The 16,147-nt window shown below is 30.7% G+C and overlaps 1 protein-coding gene across 1 annotated transcript; it reads right to left on the reverse strand.

Moving 5' to 3' along the window:
• Positions 1–3,843: 3,843 nt before the first annotated feature.
• Positions 3,844–9,131, reverse strand: LOC137811969 (protein TRANSPORT INHIBITOR RESPONSE 1-like). The gene is made up of 4 exons (XM_068613831.1): positions 7,850–9,131; positions 5,984–6,476; positions 4,754–5,551; positions 3,844–4,342 (listed from the first exon to the last, which is right to left on the reverse strand). Exons 1-3 carry the CDS (start codon positions 8,335–8,337, stop codon positions 4,796–4,798), a joined length of 1,737 nt encoding a protein of 578 aa, XP_068469932.1. The 5' UTR covers positions 8,338–9,131; the 3' UTR covers positions 3,844–4,342; positions 4,754–4,795.
• Between the last annotated feature and the right edge of the window lie 7,016 nt (positions 9,132–16,147).

Here is a 16,147-nt window from a genome sequence, read left to right on the forward strand (position 1 = left end):
CATGAGGTGTTACCATTATAAGAAGGAAGGAAGGTCGTACAAAAAAGTGTTTAAGTTTTGGTTGGTCTGGTGACACAACTTTGATAAAAGATAGTTATGAATCATCATCATAAGTTCTTGTTGTGTTTAGTGAAAATTGATGATGTTGAGGGACAATGGATTCAAGGTATTCATTCTCCAAGACTCCTAATCGTTTATGGTTTATGAAGTTTACAAAACTTGAAGAAAGGTTTTTTCTCTTTTAAGATAAGAAGTCTTGTAAAATTATTGACATTTGGAACCTTAAAATTCAGGTTGCATGATGGAACTTATAAGTCATTGGACAAAGTTAGATATCTAATAACACAGTAAACACATTGAAGTAGATCAAAATCAAAGTGAACCAAAACCACAACAATAAACACAAACCAAAATCACAATAAAACCTCCTAAACTAACTTTTCACTCACCGCGAAAATAACCAACAATGCACTCAACTCAACTTCTACAACCACCACCACTTTGAAAACCTGCGACACACCATTGAAAGCACGAGGAAAGAAAATCAAAGACAATGAGATGATAGGGACAGTGAAATGAGAGCAAAATTTCCTTATGAATTGCAATGGCACTAACTGAAAATTGAGGGAAATGTGAAAGTGAAATGCGAGATTGATAGGGAAAGAGTAAAAAATGAGAGATTGAAATGAGATAGGGAAAATAGGGAAAGAGGAAAAAATGAGAGAGAGAAAAATTTTGGTAAAGTTAGCGAGGGCTCAGTTGTACCACACACAACTAGTGACGACAAAGTGAGGGCTCAGTCGTACCTGCCACCTAACCTTAGAGACGGTAAAGCCCACTCCCAACGTTGGCTACTTCATTGTCATCGACGGCCAAGCCCTTGCTGCCTTTCTCAAGCTTCGTACCCACGCGTGCACACAATGTGTGCAACCACAGTTAGGACATTCTAGCCTCCAAACTACTCTAGAGTTCGTCCAGCAGTAGTGAAAACCTTTGCACTTTGGTTGTGCGTGTGTCGGCTCCTTCGATTTTTCCTTTTTACCTTCTTTGCATCTAGTTGTGTCTGATTTGCGTCTCCATGACCTACGCTTCGGTGCATGTCCTTTTTGCATTCCTCTGTGGAGGCTATAGTGCAGCCTAATACTGTCTATCACCTAAGGGATGCTTAAATTTGGTTTCTAAATTGTTGTTTCCTTGTAGTGAAAATAATGAACGTGATAGAAATCGTCCAGCCTCACACAACCATATAATAAGGAGGATGAAAGACTTAGAGGTTGTTTATTGATTTAATTGCAAATATGGGTCAAATTGGACTTTTGTTTATTTTTGTAGGCCCAATCAAAAGGACAACTCTAGGTTGAATGAATGTACAAACATATCAAAGAAGACCTCCAACTCATCAAAACATAAACAACTACTAGAAGAGGCCCAAGCACAAGCCCAAGTGCAAGCCCAACAACTAGAAGATCAGAGCCCACAACTAGGTCTATGGTAAAGGAGATACAAGAGGATTGGAGATGCTGCTACTGATGGCAAAGAAACATTTCTCTACATGTTTGAAGGAGCCAAGATCCTAGTTTAAATATTGTAGTAGAATTTATTTTCTTGTCAAAAGTAGAATATGAATTTTACTTGTAATATTTTTCTAAATTGTAATTAGGATGGGATTAGGCATTAGGGTTTCTAAAAAACTCCTAATTAACCTAGGCCGGTCCATTAGATCTAAAAATGAGCACATGTTACACACCATGTCACACCTTCCTTGTGAGCTCATTTTAGGCGTCAAATTCAAACCCATTCCATTTGATTTTTCCCACCATTTCTACTTGTTCAAATCCAACCCTCTCATGCTATATAAAGAGGTGATTGGTTCATGTATTTTCAAGATTAATGAATAAGTGAATTGCTGTCAAATTATTGTGCTAATTTCACTCTTGTCTCTACCTCTTTAGGATAGACACTTAGTCTTCAAATTTCCACTAAATCAAGTGATTAGGTCTCACCTATCACTCTCCATACCTTACCTTCACCTTCAAGGAATCCACAAGCTCTACGTGAACTCCTTGTCCGCTGTAATCCATGAAGGTTCCACACTTCTCCACCAAGAAAACCAATCGGAATGAAGGCACAACTCCATCAGAACGAGTGTGTATTCAAAGATGAGAAAGGGTTGATGAAAGTAATGAAGAGATGAATGGTTGTGATGAAAGGGTATGAGGGATAATTTCATGAATGTTGTCTACTACACATAAGGTTACAATGTAAGCATTAAAAAAATACTTGGTTGAGTTACAAAATAAAGATTTTTTAGATAATGACGAAAAAGTTGCTTGTCTATATAAGGAGTAGGATGAAACTGGGAGTTATGAAACTGAACCAAAATGCATCTATTCATAATCTTCATGGTGAAATATGGTTCAGTTGGAATAATATCAAAACTGCATCATATTGCAAGAGAAGGTTGATGACGTGCTCACTACAACCCACTACATAAAATGGCTAAGCAACTTCAAATAGGATGGGTTAAGGCCAATGTTAAATAGGATGTCTCAAGCAAATGTTATCAATGGCTTGTATATGTCAGTTTTATTTTCTTTTGCTGGTGTGGACTGATTGTATCATATATTAGAGTAAAAACTCAAATTTGTTCAGTAGTTAAAGTCAAACACAAAATGGAACTTATCCTAATGAAGTCATTCATCGAATCAGGACCAAGCAAATTATTCACCATATTGTAAATAGGACAGAAAAATTAGCTATTATTCTAGTGAGTTGCATGTCTTGTGATTTTCCGCAACCATTCTTTGTTGAACTTAAGAACACAAGAATTGTGCAAGAAAATAGTCAGCAAAAAACAACTTTAACTTCGTAGGTGGTCAGAAATCTTCTACACGAGTGTTCTTTGTCTGTTTATGGTTATATTTTGACAATAGGCATAACACTTAGCTATATCAAACTTGACCTGTAAATTATTTTCATTTCATGGAGGTTGTGTCCCCAAACTAGCTGAAATGCTAGTTAGAAGATAAAACTTGGTAGTTGGAAACTGTTAAATTAACATATTATATCATAAATCTTTGATAAAGTTTTAATAAATATAAAATAAAAGATTTAAATATGTTAATTTGAACTTATATTTTTTTCATAAACTAATCCCTTTATATATATATATATATATTGCTTTTAATTATTACACATTCTTTATTTTATATTATACTATTCAACTTTATTTTTAAAAATCAATCTAATTTAAAATATAATAAAACTTATACTTTAAAATAGAAATCATACTTTGTTTGTATTAATCAATATAATAATTAAAAAGTGTATATGAAAAACTATCTATCAATATCCTTATGTTTATATTGTAAATAATCTAATGATTAAAATAAATAATGTAATATAAAAAATTAATTTATTATCTATTGCTATGTAATAAAAAGTAATACTAAAAAGTTATCTTACATAAAAAATAATAAAAATTTATCTAATAAGTGAAAGAAAAGAAGATAACAACAAAAATAATAACAACAACAATAATAATACTAATAATAATAACCTTCCTTGTATTAATAAAGGATCTAAAGATAAAAAGGAAACAAATATAAAAAACCAAAAACTAGCATCTTAAAGTAGCATCTAAAAGAACTACAACCTTAAGAAAAAAATCTTCTATACTAAACATTGTTAATAAGATCACACAATTTTTTCACCTAGAAAAGAAAAACTAAAAGTTACCTGTGAAAAGTCTTACCCGACACCTTTAATTATCAAAATCCAAATAAATTGATTTGCAAGTCAATAATAATGCTGCTAATAATTATCCAATCAAACACGAATCTATTTCTGTTAATCTCATTTATTGCCATGATTTCCGCCATTTTCAGATGGGAATGTTGCATTGTCTTGAATAGATATTACAATCAGAACAAAATAATGTCTTCTGTAACAGCACAAGAGCACAGATAAGTATATACTTCCGCCATGATCCTCTGAAATTATAAACTTTGTCTCTAATCAATGCCATGTTTTTCATGCATATGGATAATGTTCACAGTAATTGCTCAGGAACCAATTATTAAGCTCACATTTGTTGTGCTGGATAGTTTCATTATTTCTCTCAGTGGGTCCAGCTAGTATCATTATCATTAATGCAAGTATTGCAATAATAGGATGTCAAAAGAAGCTGGATTTATGATGTACCAAGAGAAAAATCAAGCATTGGAAACATGATTGAAGTTTGAAGCATGTAGACTCTCCCTTTTTTCCTCCCACCTTCCATATTATCGAGTCTTGAATAACAGTACAGGTTTTGCCATCTGCTAGTGGAGGCAACCAAAGGCTGCACATCAAAACGATTTAACATAAATATTAGTAGAAAATACAAACTTCAAAAGGACCGAGTCTTGAAGGTTCCATATTCCAATGTAGCAACCACTAACTTTGAAGTAAAAGCTACTACTAAGAAGTATTAGTAGTGGATGATCATACAAAACTATGCAGTTGGGAAAGCAATAATGCGTGACAGACACTGGCAATTAACTCATAGAAGCATATATCTATACACCAAATCAGTTGACAAAAAAGGGTTATAGAGAGATTAGAAACCAAGGACATTCTTTCAATCATATTCTGGAGAGAAAAAGAATAGAAGATGTCATTTCTGATTCTAATTAATAGGGGTGGCTATCAGATGCCATGCATGTTTGAACATGAACGCAAGGCTGTCCAACTGTGATAGAGAGATTATTACCAAGGACATTTTGAGGTTCAAAGTAGGAGTGGAGATGGCATTTCAAAGAGTGAGAACAAAAGGAGGGGCATCCCTTCTAGGCCCAGCAACAGAACGATAGACATAAACCTTCTTAGCATGTTGAGTGTCGTAGCTTTCTTCCTTTATGACTTCAACATTCAACCTAGGCTTCTGCTTGGCCAACAATCTAACCCCATTCATTGTCACTTCACAGTCTGACATCCACAGCGACCTCATTGACTCATACTTCCACAAACCTGCCAGAAGTGCTCCGTTGCCAAATGGACAGTCCCTTACCTCAAGTTTCCTCAGCTTTGGACAGCCATCCAGAACACAGCTCATGCCCCAATCACTGCTTCCAGCAAAAGCCACGGAAAGAGTTTCCAAGTTTTTTGCATACTTTCCTATGTACTCAAAAGTTAGGTCAGTTAGATAACCTGATAATGCAAGCCTCTGGAGTTTCCTGCAAGTCTTAACAACAGCTCCAAAGGCCTCGTCCATAGCATCTTGTGTCAAGTAATCTCGCTGACCAGGGTGCATGATGCACAGTCGAAAATGAGTAAAGTCAGGACAGTTTTGTACAACAGTAGCAACAGCAGCATTGGTCATTTGACGGCAAAAGTAGAGAACATAGTGAAGTCTAGGGCACCCTTGAGAGACTGCAATAAACCCTGATTCAGTAACTCCATGAGCAATGCCCTCATCAAAGGGATCTGCAGGAAAAACACGCAGTTCCTCAAGCAATGGACAGTGTGATCCAACCGCTTCTAGCCCCTTGTCTTCAACTGTGTCCACAACCTGTCAGATATTTAACGAGTAAGGTGCATGTCCCAATACATTTTCATTAGCAGGCAAAGGAAATTTGATAAATATATGCCATCCCATGCACCATAACTTGGAATCACAACCATTTTAAATTCAACATGCATTTTGCACAATCTGACAAGTATCTATTTGAATGTTAGACCTTAGAACTATCAAGGGCAATTGTTTAAGTTAAATATTAAATGGTTCATAAAATATTATCATAAATTTAGGGAGAGAAAGTGGACATGAATTCCAAATATTTATCAGTCTAGTCTTTGTTCACAGATGGTAACCATGTGAGACAAAGACAAACTTTCAATTCTACCTAATGCATGAAATAAAACTTAAACATGTGGGCTTCTGTTTGTGAAAACTTCAATATCAATGAAACCATGAGATGAAGAACACAATAAAAAGTCATACCCAGAGACGCTGAAGCTTAGGGCAGTGAACAAGAAGCTTAGCAAGATCATCACTGTTAAGAGGAGCATAACTAAAATTCAAGAAAGTTAGATTTGTGCAAGCAGAGTACAGAACTGGGAGATATTGTGCCGTAGCTACCCATAATCCCGAAAGGGTGTGAAGATTTGTACAATTTTTGAATGCACTTCCAAGCTCTGAGGACTGCTGTGCTGTCAGCTCTTGTGAAAATGAGCCAGTACCAAGCTCACCTAACTGAGGAGCATGAACAAGAAGCCTTTGCAATTGTTCCAGTGTTACACTTTTGTTAACCTTCAAAGTCTTTAATGATTTGCACCTACTGACAAGTTTCTCAAGTGCATCAAAATTTACATCGTTGTGAAGATTGGCAAAGTTCAATACTTCCAATGATGTGAAGCTTTCAGGAAAACAACTCAACCAATTGCCGTTCTTATCTTCAATACCATTCTCTTGTATGTCAAGTTCAGTTAAATTCCTGTATTCACGTAGAATGCAGAAGATTATGTATTGGTCAAAGGAAAAAGTAAACAAAGAAAGTGATCATAATGAAAACAATACCTATTTTCCAGTACTTGATATGGAAGAACCATGAGTAGAGATTTTGAAATCCATAAGAAAGATTATAAAGCTACCAAAAAGATATAGTTTTAATTAAAGTAAGCAGCAATTTTCAAACTTTTATGCTCCCAGTTATAAATTTGATCTACTTACACAAGATCCCTTGCCAGCTTATACATACTTATGGTTAAACAGCTGAACGTACAATATGGGGCTGCCCTATCACTTCATAATATACTTATGTAATAGAGCAAGCACAATTTCTACAGAGTATTTATAATTGTACAATATTTTTTAAAAAAAGAAAAAAAAAAACATATAGTCAACACTCGTAGAACACAGGCTGTGTCCACATGATGCATAATTGCACTGTATTCCAATAAACCAATCTCTGAATTAATGGGAAATTCCCATTCTTGAACATGCATTATAGAATTTCTCATAGTGAAATAGTCATATCAACTTTTCTCCAGCTAAAGAATAAATAGCATCTCAAGCATACAACTACAACCAATCTTAGCAAAAGTCTACTGGAGCAGCACAAATGAGAAGGCCACCTTCTAGAGAAATAAAAGTCCATTGATTCCCCGTGTCTTACCTGCTTTTTCTATGGTATATATAAGGAATATTACCATGCTACCACTCAATTGATGCTCAAATGTTAATTTCGTCATACAAAAAAAGAAGTGGCCCTCATCAAAAACAGTTCTGTAGCGGGATTCTGTTTCCAATCGCAACAAAATTCACAAACATCTCAACACTAATATTTCGTAACAAAGCATAACATATGAAAATGCCAAACAAGAAGGAAATCAAGAGGGAAAAATCTAAAAGAATTAATTAATTAAAGGTAAGATCAAACTTGAAGGTCAAAACTGAGTAAAAATAGCTTCAACAACATGACCAATTAATAAAATTGGTTAAAAGAGGCAATCTAAACTCGAGAATCAAATCAAATTTTTAAAACTGTTAAAAAGTAAAACCAAGAATTATCTGTATAACATCATCCAAAAGTTAAAAGCAGAGATCTCATATCAAAACAGTAACATCATCACATGAAAAGAGAGTGATGAGAGAAACAAAAGCATTAACAGAAAACATGCCAACTTCACCAGTGATTCATTACAAGAACACCATTCTCTCCAGAAAACCAATCAAACCATGTAGATTACAAACAAAATATTAATAATAGCCAAAAGTAAAATTAAAATCCTCAAAGAATCCCAAATTCATTGTATTTACTGGATATGACTCAAGTAATACAAGAGTTTAAAGACAAATGACTCTTACTTGCAATTAGTGGCGATTGAAGCCATCCCATCAGTGCTGAATCCGTCACAGCTGAGAAGGGAAAGGGCCTTGAAATTGGGGAATGAGAGAGCCAGAAACTCCAAGCTCTCATCAGTAACAGTCATCCTCTTGAGCCTCAACTCTTCAAGCCAAGGGTACTTCTCAGCAAACACCACCAGCCATGAGTGAATATTAGCACCCCAATTTGCAGGAACCAAGTTGAAGTCAGAAAAACGAGGTTTCCCTTTCAGTGTGACACTTCGAATGTTTGGGAACCTGCGAGTTAGGATCTCAGGAGACACAGAATAGCAGTTACCTATGAACACACTCCTCCTTGACCATCTCTCGGCGTTATACCACTCTTTGCAAACCAAAGAAACTGAGCTTTTGTCCTTCCGAGATTTTAACATCCCGAGAATTCTCTCCAACACCTCATCGGGAAAAGTGGAGTTTGATTTTTTATTCTCCTTCTTTCTCCTACACTCCATCTTCAACTCAAGAATAGAGAGACAAAAAAAGAGCCAAATTTTCAGGCTCCTTATGAATCAACAATGAGATTTGTAAGCAGCCACCTTGTCAAATTATGGTAAAGCGACCAATGAAAAAGGAAGACTCAAACAAAGTTACAAAGTGAAATTAGGGAGCAGAAAAAGTATCAGGTACAAGGAAAACGGTTTGCAGAGAGAAGCAAATTGTCAATGACAATAACAAATTCCCAAAAAAATATAAAGCAGAGAAAGAAAAGAAAGAAATTTGCTGAGTGAACTCTCCGAAGTTGAAAAAACCTGCTGCTATGTACCCTTCACTCTTCAACTACAAAGGTACCTTCTTTCAGCCATGTTTTCTCTTTGAACACAAGAAAAACACATAGGGCATTCAGAACTGAAATAAAAATTTAGAGACCCAAATGGGCATGATGGAATATGAGATCGGTAAGAGGTGGAAGGAGATCCAGAAGCTGTATATTTATATGGGTGTATGTGAGAGGAGATGGGAGAGAGAAAAGGTTAGGTCAGTGAAAATTGGGATCTTTTCCCCTGAACCGAAGCTCTCAAATCACTTGTACCTTATGATGAGTGATGAGGCCAACGACCATAGGCACTGATCACCCACGGCGTATTATAACAAAAGTAGAGGATCAGAAAAAGACGGAAGAAATAAAGTTTTCATCTTTGAAGAAGATTGGTTGCAGTTAAGAAGAAGACAGAGAAAACGCACAAGATAAGAGTCAAGTGATTGAGAAAAATTAGTCATAAAATATTGATAAAAATAGAAAGATACTAAGGATGTTTTTACTGTTCGGTGTTTTGTAGGAATAAAAGGTATAACCATTTTTTAATTTTAATAAAATAGTTGTTTGGTTCTTTATTTTTATCTATTTCTTTCTCATTTAATATAATAAATATATGCATAAATTAGTTAAAAATTATAATAAAAAGAAAAAATATAAAGATGGTTTTCTTATTGTATGTCCTTGACACATTTTAATAATTATTAAAAATTATTTCTTATATCATATTTTATATAGGTGTGAAAGTAACTTATAATTAATTTTAATTTTATATTATTTTTTATTTCTAACTCTTTCTTTTCTTATGTCAACAAATAAGATATGGCAACATTATTTTAATATAGCAAAAATCGAAATAATTCAAACCTTTAACATTTGATTCTTTTAGATTATATAATTAATTTCAATCAATTAAGTCAAGTTGCACCATACACTTTTCTATTGATTCAATAAATTTTTTAGACTAAAACTAAACCCAACTGTATCATAAATATCTTAATCACATTTATAAGAGAAATTTGTTTTCCAGTTACATGTGATTGTTATGGATAAGAAACTTAAATAATATAATTAGTAATATATTCCAAGAGAATAGACTAATGGAAAGAAAATATGTTTGGTCAACTAATCTATAAATTACCCAAAAAATTTATTAGCTGATTTATTAAACTGAAAGTGTTTATTATAGTTAATTAATAAGCTAGCTAATGAATGAAAAATTACATTAAAAATATGTTTGGTTACTTGATTTCTAAATTGAAAAAACAAAACAAAATAATATAATAGGGATAAAATTAAAAGAAAACACAAAACAAGTTAATTATCTTCATAAACTAATGGAAAAAAACGTATAAAAAAATTAAAAATTAATAATAGAAACAGACTAATTTATAACTAGACACTAACTTTCCTATTTTTTCTTTTTAATAACAGATAATTCTTGTTATTAAGTTGCATAGTAATATTTATGTGAAAAGTTTATAAAAACTAGACATACTAATTCATAAAAGATAAAAGAGTGAATGACAATCTATTCACACTTTTAAGGATTTTTTTTGGGGAGTTAGTTAAATGATTGTGGCTATTTAAAGTGAATTAAGTAATTGATTTTTGTTATGAAATCTCCAATTAGTTTTTAATTAATAATTGTGAAAATATTATAAAACACTTTTTAAAATAATATAGTGTTAGTGAAATATCAATAATTAGGGACTTCTTAAAAAAATAACAATAAATTAACACAAAGGTATTTTCCAAAAAATTAAAAAAAAATGAGAATAAATATGAATTCTTAAGCATGTTATTACACTATCAATACTTAAACACTGTCTATATTTTTCTGGTAATATAATAACTTTATAATCTCATCCTTTACAAACTAAAAGTAAATAATAGCCACTAACAAAATTCTAGTTTTAATATTTTAGGTTATTCTTTTTATTTATTTAAAAATAAAAGTCTACACATGCCTAAGCTATCAATTTTTTTTTAGGAATACTCAGCTATTGGTTCTCCCTAATTTATCAAAAGATTATAATTAATGAATAAATAAAAAATATTTTTACCGAAACTGTGTGCGGCTTTTCCACGATGAAAAAACTTATATTTTAAAAAAGTCAAATTTATAAGTTGTTGGTAAAGTTAAAAGAAAAAATTTACAGGAGAATATCCTTTAATGTTTAATAAGTTAATAGGAGTTAGAGAAATTATAAAACGTACAAGTATAAAAGTGAATAAGAAGTTGAGTGAATATTTTGTGTAATTTCTTTAAGATATTATGTCATTTTGGTTAATATTTTACATTTTTGTGTCATGTTGTTTTAGGACAAGATATTTGAGGGTCCCGTTGTTTTGTCTATTATGATTTAGTTTATTTTTGTTGAGATTTACAATAATTCTAATGGAGTTTTTATGAAACCATTATCAAAGACTTTATCTTTATTAAAGAATTTTTTATTTTTTTTTAATTTCCTAAAATTTAGAATTTTTATCTGGTTTTACTTGTTATTTTAAATTTCAATTTCCTGTTTGGTTCACCTTTATAGTTCTGAAGTCGGTATTATGCACGTTAGTAGATTTGAAGGGAATGCTTGTTTGGTGGGAGACCTATTAACAATGGCGAAGAGTTTTAGTTGTTGCTTGCCATGGAAACTCAAGAAAAAACTAAATAAATAAAATTATTTCACTTTTTTTTTCTCAAATTTCTTATTTTTAATGACATTTTCTGAAAATGTCTTATAATAACCAAACACATGTTTTCGACTTTATTTTCTATTTTCTTTGAAAATGAAAAAAAAAACTCAAAATAAACATCTCATTGTGAGAATAATACTTTATCTTTTCGCTATTATTGTGTAGGTGGTTTTTTTATTGGAAAAATTATTTGAATTAAAAAAAAAGTAGTCATTTAAAGAATAAAATTATAAGAAATTAGATTTTTTTAAAATTTAAATCTTTCTAAGTTTTTTTAAATTTAAATTTTCAGCTTAAAATAAATATCTGTTAAATTTGTTATGTTTTAATATTATAAAGGATAAAATTGGAAAATTAAATTTGTATTAAAAACATATAATTTCTTTATATACTGTTATAGATTAATCGTTTTTAATGTTCCATTTTTTCATTTTTAAATAATTTTTAACATTTCAATATTTTAAATCCAAAATATAATTTGTATATTTAATAATATTTCTTTATCATTAATTATAATTATATTACATTTATGGAAATATTTATTTTAATAAAATTACTCATTTAAATTTAGTCTTTATATTTGAATAAACTTATCTTTTTAGTCTCAACACTCACAAAATCCTTTACTTTAGTTTTTATATAAATTATTTTAGTTCCTGTGAATTTAAACGACAAGGACCAGAAAATTAAAAATAATATATAAAGAGAGAGACTAAATGAAATTGAAATGTTATTAGGAATTAAAAGTTGATGGTTGTTAAAGTATAAGAAGCAAAAGATGAAATCGATATCACTGTGTAAGTATAAAGCAAAATATTTTCATTACACAACTCAAAATATTAACATTTTAATTTAATTTATTTTACTTTTTAATTTAAAATACTAATATATATTATTATTGTAATATACGGTTTCAAAGATCGTGGAAGGAATAACATGACCAATATAATTTTCATAAATCTCTTGGATACAAAATTTTTAACGTAATTATGATACCTAATTTTATCTAAAAATAAAAAATTAACTTGATAACCTATTTTAATATAAGAAATCAATTATAATCTTATAAATAGACACCAATTATAATAAATGTGTGAATTAAACCATATTTCTTACACTCACGTATCTGCATGAAAACCAACCAAACATCAAAGATAGTATAATATCATTAATAAGAATTAGCATTAATTTAGAAAGTTTAAGAGAGAAACGATAACTTTTTCACGTAATAACAATTATTATTAAAGTAGTTGTCAAGTGAATATTTTTTTTACGTCAAAAATAGTTTTTTATGTCGTCCATGTAACTAAATAAGTATTTAAACCAATTTATTTAATATTTAATTAGTAATGACATTTTTTTTACAACTAAAAAGATCAAATTACTTGTACTAAATAAAATAAGAAAATAAAATTCAGCATCACGTGTTTCCAGCTTTTTGCATTTATAAAATGCCACGTGTCTCTAGTTAAACTAGAAGAAAGTACACTACAGGCTGTGTGGATAACAGGTAGAGGTCACTAGTAACAAATTATTTGATCAAAAAAATTAAAGTTCATAATTCGATGTTTATGGTTAAATTATTATCCTTAATCATAGATATTCGAGTCTATTAGTTGTGCCAATTAATGATTTCATATGTTTATATGCATAGTTCATTGTAATAATTTATTTAAAAGGAGGGAAATGCAATATAAAAAAACAAGTGACGGAAGCAAGAGGAAAGGGAATGGCTAGACTCAACTATGAATTAAGTGTTTTATGGGTGTGACATTAGTTAATGCCTTTTGATATGTTTGTTAAAAAAATATCTATCCTCTAAATACTTTTTATTTATTTTTTATTTAACTTTGATTTAATTCCTTTATAATTAAAACCAAAATAATTTATGTTGGATTAGGGTGGTGTTCAACATCAATTAGAGAACCAACAAAGTATAATATGAAGTAGTTAACAATAGTTAGAACTTAGAGTCATTAAGATAAAAAGTTGAAAATCACTAATTGAATCTTACTCGTCTTTTTGACATATCCACCTCTCACCAAACAACTCTTTGGAACAACCCACAAGATGAAAATGACAATAAATTGTTTATAGATGCATTGAATGTACATTTCCTCTTCGATTGGAAACCTCTAACTAATCAGAGATAAAATAGTTCAATAGACCTCTATGAGCACGAAAAAGCATATAAGATATAAGTCAACCTCTACTTCATTAATATTGTAATTTTGTGTAAGGTTTTTCCCCCAAGCTCAAAGTAGTGGCCTTGCAATAATATTATGATTTTCCCACAAACTTTATTGACTTATTCCAAACATAGAGTTTAAAGTTCATTTTGCAATATGTTGACATCACACTACAACCTTGACAGCAGGGGATACCAAACTCCTTCATAAATTTATGAAGCAATAAGGTATTCCTTAATGTATGGGGCCTTACACTTGACATGAAAATGCATTCACTAATGACTGAGCTACAAATTAGGCTTTTATAGACATTTTGTACACCATCATCCTAAAGGAATGAACAAGTTGAGAGTTTGACTATCCAACTACATTCAACTTGAAGAAAATGTTGAATGGTGAATTTTTTCGAGATCAAACGTTTACCACTAATCCAACAATTATAGTTAATAGTCAAAGTACAACTTTTTATACCTAAGAGTTTAGTTTAAGCACCATGATTTGATTTAGGTATGACTCATCTAACTTTCGTCATAGGACAATTGATACAACCTACAACAATCTTCTCTCTTGGCTTTGACTCCAATTGAAACAAGTTCACTATAAAAGTGGGTAAAATAAAGTCTATAAGACTTTTTTGCAAGTACTTGGTATATGGTTTTATATGAGCATCTATACAAAAAGTAAAAGTGTAAAAGGATAAAAAGAGTTTGATTTATACAGTTTCACCTCAACTCTTAGGTTACGTCAAGTTCTCCTTTGAGAAACTTTTAAATAGTTTCACTATAATCAAATTGATTACAAAATGAGTACACAATGTCACCCTTAGTAAACACAAGTACACAAAGTAACTTTTGACAAACACTTTTAATATCTCTTTAAGACTAAGAACATTAAGTATTCTTCACTACCACTCCTGGCTACAACACAAAAAATATTTAAAGAAAAACTATAATAATAACTCTCTCTCACAGAGTGGATAAATAATAATATGTGCATGATTGAGATTATAACTTCACTAGGTGAATGCATGACTAGGTTCTCTCTCAACTGCTAAACTTTATAACAAAGGCTTTCTATATGTTTTAGATAGGAAGATTACAAGAATTGTTGTGTGTTATAGTTGTTTCTTGTACATTCCCTATCTTTTGTCTTTTATAGTCTTCAACTTTGATATTCTTTTATGATTTGGTATATACTCATCATACTTCATATTATGTACTAATCAGATGATGAACTCTAAACCAATGCAAAGTTATTGTCTCCATACAATAGATGACAATGAAATTTTTAGCAAATGATAGGAACATAATAACTGTCAAATCCGACTTGAAAAAGGCCAAATAATGTTACACTTGTAACTTATAAAATATCACCTCATACTTTGAATACCCCAAAGGTGGAAAGTACAAAAGTAACATCTAGTGACAAGTTACACCTCAAGAAGGAACAAAAAAACCCACTAACGACCCACAATAGTGTACCAACATTGAAATTATTCCCCTAGAAATCATAAAACAAAAACAAAAGAGGCAACTTGGAGTTACAAACTAGAGTTAAGACTATCATTCTTCTATGAGTTGATGCATTACCCATAACTCAATGAATACATTGGTCATTTCCTAATCACCTTATTTGAAAGCAACTTAAGTATACACTTATCAAAATTATTGATCTCTTCATATGTTATAGGTGGTAAATTTTTTGTATATTTTGCTAACAGTTGTATATATTATATTTATTATAGTTACATTTTTTATATAGCTAACAAAATAACTATGTAATATAATTACTATGAGTTATATAATACAACAACTTAAAAATAAATTATAAAATGCAATTACTTGAAAAAAAATGAATTTATGTGATACAACTATTAAAAGATAGTCATAATTCAAAAAAGGATTATAAAATATAACTACTAAAAAAATCATAATTTAAAAATAAGTTATATGGCGCCACAACTAAAAAATAATCATAATAATTATATAAAAAATATGATCAATTTTATATTTTGAAAATGCATAGACAATTAATCATGTATAAACAATCAAAGTTACTCAAGAAATATATTTTTTATTGAAGAAAATAATACTATGAAAATATTTTGATACTAGTTTTCAGGCATTTCAGTTATTATAATTTAGATTAGGAGCTATGTTATGAAGTTCTTAATGATGTGAAGTCTTTCAACTATTACCATTTAGATTTCGAGCTATATTATGAAGTTTATAATGATGTGAAGTCTTTCAATACTATGTTGAGCACAACAACAAAATTTAAAATTGAGATTTTATTTATTTATCAATTTAGCACTTAAAAGAAATAGTGTCACTAATACAAAATAACAAAATCGTGATCCTATATAAAGACAATTAGTAGAAAACTGTCGTAAAAAAATATGGTGACAATTTCGTAATTATATTGTATTTTTAACGACGGTTCTAGGGAATCTGTTGTTAAAAATGAATATGGGATCCAACTCTGCACGACACCACCACCCGACTGTGACCTCTGTGTTCAACTGCCTCCCACCGGAGTTCATCTCTCCGTTTCTGCACTAGCTTTTTATTTATTTTTATTTTATTTGCGGAATTAACGACGATTCTAGAATCGTCATTATAAATT

Source organism: Phaseolus vulgaris, chromosome 2 (assembly GCF_000499845.2).
Source record: "Phaseolus vulgaris cultivar G19833 chromosome 2, P. vulgaris v2.0, whole genome shotgun sequence".
Lineage (NCBI taxonomy): Eukaryota > Viridiplantae > Streptophyta > Magnoliopsida > Fabales > Fabaceae > Phaseolus > Phaseolus vulgaris.